Source organism: Nestor notabilis, unplaced genomic scaffold (assembly GCF_000696875.1).
Source record: "Nestor notabilis isolate BGI_N333 unplaced genomic scaffold, ASM69687v1 scaffold19527, whole genome shotgun sequence".
NCBI classification, from domain to species: domain Eukaryota; kingdom Metazoa; phylum Chordata; class Aves; order Psittaciformes; family Psittacidae; genus Nestor; species Nestor notabilis.
Genome location: NW_009938034.1, coordinates 4,340 through 8,548, shown reverse-complemented (window position 1 = coordinate 8,548; position 4,209 = coordinate 4,340). Strand labels below are relative to the sequence as shown.

Here is a 4,209-nt window from a genome sequence, read left to right as displayed (position 1 = left end):
GGCTGCTTGTCTTGCAGGAACCTTATTGAGCCAAACCAATGCACGTACAACTTCACGTTGTCTCGCATCAATGTCTGCCTGAAGAAACGCCAGAGCCAGCGCTGGGGTGGGCTGGAGGCTCCAGCCACACGAGGTCTGCACCCTGCCTCCTTGTCTTGCTGCTGCCTGCTGCCCCCCAAAGGCGCACGGGCCCTCCCCACCGCCGGCCAGTGCTGGGTCCTCTGGCGTGGTGTTGTGGTGGGGATGGAGAGGGGCTGAGCGGGTGCAGGTAGGAGGGGTGTGGGGTGAGCCAAGTGCAATGGGAAGGGCACTGCTGTTCCCCTTGCTCACAGGGAAGAGGGGTAAGAGAGAGCCTGTGAGTGAGCACGGACCGAGTGGCTCAGCCCTGCCATGGGCAGCGCGGTGCTGCTAACCACAGGCCCACCCTTCCCCCTTTTTAAGGTGCAGTGGGTGGTGCAAAGGTTGCCATGCCTACAGGCCCTACCCCTCTGGACAAGAACCCCCCTGGCAGCAACCAGCACCCCCTGTCCAGCAAGGAAGAGGCCCGAGCCAGTGACAAAGAGAAGCCACGTGTGGAAGATGGGGGTCTGGATGGTGTGGCAGCACGTACGGCCCAAGAGCATGTGGCAGTGAAGCAAGAGCCACACATCCCATCGGTGAGTGGGGACACGCTGGGTTTGACCTGGGTGGAGGGAAAAGGGGAGGCTACTTGTCTCTTTAATGGGACCTTGGTGTCACTCTGGGGACTGGCAAACTGTTCCTGGAGGAGGAGGCAGCACTGCTCAGTTATAGCTGGCAGCATTAGGGGTGGTTGACCTGTCTGTTCTGGCCCTGGTGGGAGATGGTGTGATGATTCCAGCCCTTTCTAAGGGCTGTCTTGGGCTTTTGGGTTCCCCTGGTGTTCCCCAAAAGCAGCACGCTCACACCCACCTCTGCTTTGGCAGCCCAAACCAACGTGCATGGTGCCACCGATGACACACAGCCCGGTGAGCACCGAAAGCGTGGAGGACGATGAGGACGAGGATGAGAAGAAGAAGGTCTGTCTGCCTGGCTTCACGGGGCTGGTGAACCTGGGCAACACCTGCTTCATGAACAGCGTCATCCAGTCCCTGTCCAACACCCGGGAGCTGCGTGACTACTTCCATGGTGAGCCCAGGCCGGGAGCCCCAGAGCCCTGCACTGGGACGGTGCAGCCAGAGGCCACCCTGATCCCCTGCATCTCTTACAGATCGGTCCTTCGAGTCGGAAATCAACTACAACAACCCGCTGGGGACGGGGGGCCGCTTGGCCATCGGCTTTGCCATGCTGCTGCGGGCGCTGTGGAAGGGCACACACCATGCCTTCCAGCCCTCGAAACTGAAGGTAGGGCTGCTGGCAGCAGCAGGGCCAAGCAGGAGCTTCTGGGGGTCACCTGTGGGTACCTACCTGCCCTGTTAGTGCCACAGAGCATGAGGTGGATGCGGGTGGTGCAGCCAGGCTTTGTGTGGGGGGCGGTGGTGCTGCTGGCCAGTCCTGACCACTGTGCTCCCCCCGGCAATCCCCAGGCAATCGTGGCCAGCAAGGCCAGCCAGTTCACTGGCTATGCCCAGCACGATGCTCAGGAGTTCATGGCCTTCCTGCTTGATGGCCTGCACGAGGACCTCAACCGCATCCAAAACAAGCCCTACACGGAGACTGTGGACTCGGATGGGAGGCCTGACGAGGTGAGGACGGCCTTCCCCTTGGAGAGCAGCCCCAGGCTGGGTGGTTTACTGTGTTGCTCAGCCCTTTCTCCCTGCAGGTGGTAGCTGAGGAGGCCTGGCAGCGGCACAAGATGAGGAACGACTCTTTCATTGTGGACCTCTTCCAGGGCCAGTACAAATCCAAGCTGGTGTGCCCAGTGTGTTCCAAGGTAGGGCAGCTCTGGAGGCTCTGTCCTGTCCTGGCTGTTCAGCAGCAGGTTCCTGACCCTCAAAAAGCGCATGTCATAGGGCAAGGCTGAGGCTGCTGCCCCATTGGTCTTGGCCACAGGCACTTCCCACAGCTGAGCGTGTTCTCTCGTCTGCAGGTATCCATCACCTTTGACCCATTCCTGTACCTCCCCGTGCCCCTCCCTCAGAAACAGAAGGTGCTGACTGTCTACTACTTTGCAAAAGAGCCGCACAAGAAACCCATTAAGGTAAAGGACATCATCTACTCTGGTGGGGAGCGAGCCTTAGAGTGCTCCTGGAGATGTCCCAGGCAGCTGGTCCTGTGCCAACAGGCTAAGCCTTGTGTTAAGTAAGGCCCCCGCATGCCTTGGTGTGGTGTGAGTGATGTGGCACTCTCTTGGTGGCAGTTCCTCGTGAGTATCAGCAAGGAGAACTCCAGTGCCATGGAGGTGCTTGACTCGGTGGCCCACAGCGTGCGTGTGAAACCAGAGAACCTGCGCCTGGCAGAGGTGAGAGCACTCACAGGCTGCTCTTGTGGGTGCCCCGATTCCCACTGCAGGGGACACTGTTACTGGTAGTAACTTGTCATATCCAACATATCCATGGGATGGATTTTGTCTGCGGGTGGCAGTGTCATGCTCAGGGTGCTGCTGGGCAGATCAGGAGGGCAAGGGATGTCCATCCTCCCCTGGCAGTGTGGGGAGCTGAGCACAGCATCCCTGTGGTGCTGATGTCCCACAGCTCACTGTGGGGCTGATGCTTCCTGAGGAGAGGAAGCGTGGGACAGCCCTGCTCTGCTTTCCTGGCAGGTGATCAAGAATCACTTCCACCGCATGTTCCTGCCGTCCAACTCGCTCGACACAGTCTCCCCCACGGACCTGCTGTTCTGCTTCGAGGTGCTGTCCCCAGAGCTGGCCAAGGAGCGGGTGGTGGAGCTGCAGGTCCAGCAGGTAAGAGGTGGGGAACACTGGGACTACTTGGGAGGCTGAGCAGGAGGGGGAGAGCTGCAGCAAGCGTGACGAGCTGCAGCGAGCACCGATGCCCACCGAGGCTGCCTTGTCCTGCCCAGGTGCCCTTCCCTGCCCAATGGGTCCTTTCTCCTGCAGCGTCCGCAGGTGCCCAGCGGCCCCGTGGCCAAGTGTGCAGCCTGCCAGAAGAAGCAGCTCTCAGAGGATGAGAAACTCAAGCGCTGCACAAGGTGCTATCGAGTCGGCTACTGCAACGTGTGAGTTGGCTACCGGGGAGGGAGGGTCTCCTGTGTTGAAGGGCTGGATGGGATTATTCATCCTCCACTGGGTGGGATGGGAAGGAGCCAGTCTGGCTCATGATGCTCCCTTCGTCCCCACTGTACCCCTCTGGCCCTGTGCTCCTGCCCCGGCTGGTCACGCTGGTGGGTTCAGCGGGGGCTGTATGTGTTACAGGGCATGTCAGAAAACGCACTGGCCAGACCACAAGGCTTTGTGCCGCCCCGAGAACATCGGTTTCCCCTTCCTCATCAGTGTGCCTGAGTCCCGCCTCACCTACGCCCGCCTGGCCCAGCTGCTGGAGGGCTATGCAAGGTGAGGGTGCGGGGAAGGAGGGTGCTCCTGCCCCAGGGCCCTGTGCCTGCCCCGCGCTGACGGCCACCTCCTTGCACAGGTACTCAGTCAGCGTGTTCCAGCCTCCATTCCAGCTGGCACGGATGTCACCAGAGCAGGGGCTGCAGCCTTTGCTCCCAGACAAGCTGGAACCCCTGACCTCCAAGAGCAGTTGTGCATCAGCCACCTCTGCCCCCGAGCTGGGGGATGGGGACAGGACTTCCAGCCTCCTGCAGGAGCCTCCGCTGTCACCGGCTGTGCCCGAGCTGCACCCGGACATCGGAGACACCAGCACTGTCCGGAGCAAGGGCCTGGCAGCCAGGAGTTCCCTGCTGAGCCTGGATTCGGGCTTCCCCGAGCGCATGGAGTCACAGGGCGACAGCTGTTGCGAGAAGGAGCCGTCCTATGAGCGAGCCCTTAAGCCAGAAGGTAAGAGGTGCTTTGGTGCTCGCCACCGCTGTGCTGGGAGCCTGAGCAGCCCCAGGGCAAAACAGGAGCAACCCCCTCCTTGGGGTGACCTCCCACCACCGTGTCTGTTGTGACTGGGTCTGGAGACCCCTGGGGACATAAACGAGGCCCTGGGAGCTGTGTTTTGGCAGCGTTGCCCCACCTGAAATACCTTCCTGCCCACGCTCTGCCTTGCCCTGGGGGTGCAGAGCCGAGAGAGACCTGGTGGGGCTGGAGCGCTGTGTTGCGGTGGGAGGGGTGGGAAGGGAGGCAGA

The 4,209-nt window shown here is 61.2% G+C and overlaps 1 protein-coding gene across 1 annotated transcript in view; it reads left to right on the top strand.

Annotated features, from left to right (window-relative positions):
* USP19 (ubiquitin specific peptidase 19) overlaps positions 1-4,209 on the top strand; it is a gene marked incomplete at its 3' end in the record, with an annotated part of 12,335 nt that overhangs the window by 6,090 nt on the left and 2,036 nt on the right. Inside the window, exons 10-21 of the mRNA XM_010019129.1 lie at positions 18-133; positions 442-656; positions 945-1,146; positions 1,229-1,362; positions 1,545-1,703; positions 1,781-1,891; positions 2,048-2,158; positions 2,318-2,419; positions 2,720-2,860; positions 3,017-3,135; positions 3,332-3,469; positions 3,549-3,916. Coding sequence (XP_010017431.1) covers positions 18-133; positions 442-656; positions 945-1,146; positions 1,229-1,362; positions 1,545-1,703; positions 1,781-1,891; positions 2,048-2,158; positions 2,318-2,419; positions 2,720-2,860; positions 3,017-3,135; positions 3,332-3,469; positions 3,549-3,916 — 1,916 coding nt within the window. The remainder of the gene's footprint in view (positions 1-17; positions 134-441; positions 657-944; positions 1,147-1,228; positions 1,363-1,544; positions 1,704-1,780; positions 1,892-2,047; positions 2,159-2,317; positions 2,420-2,719; positions 2,861-3,016; positions 3,136-3,331; positions 3,470-3,548; positions 3,917-4,209) is intronic.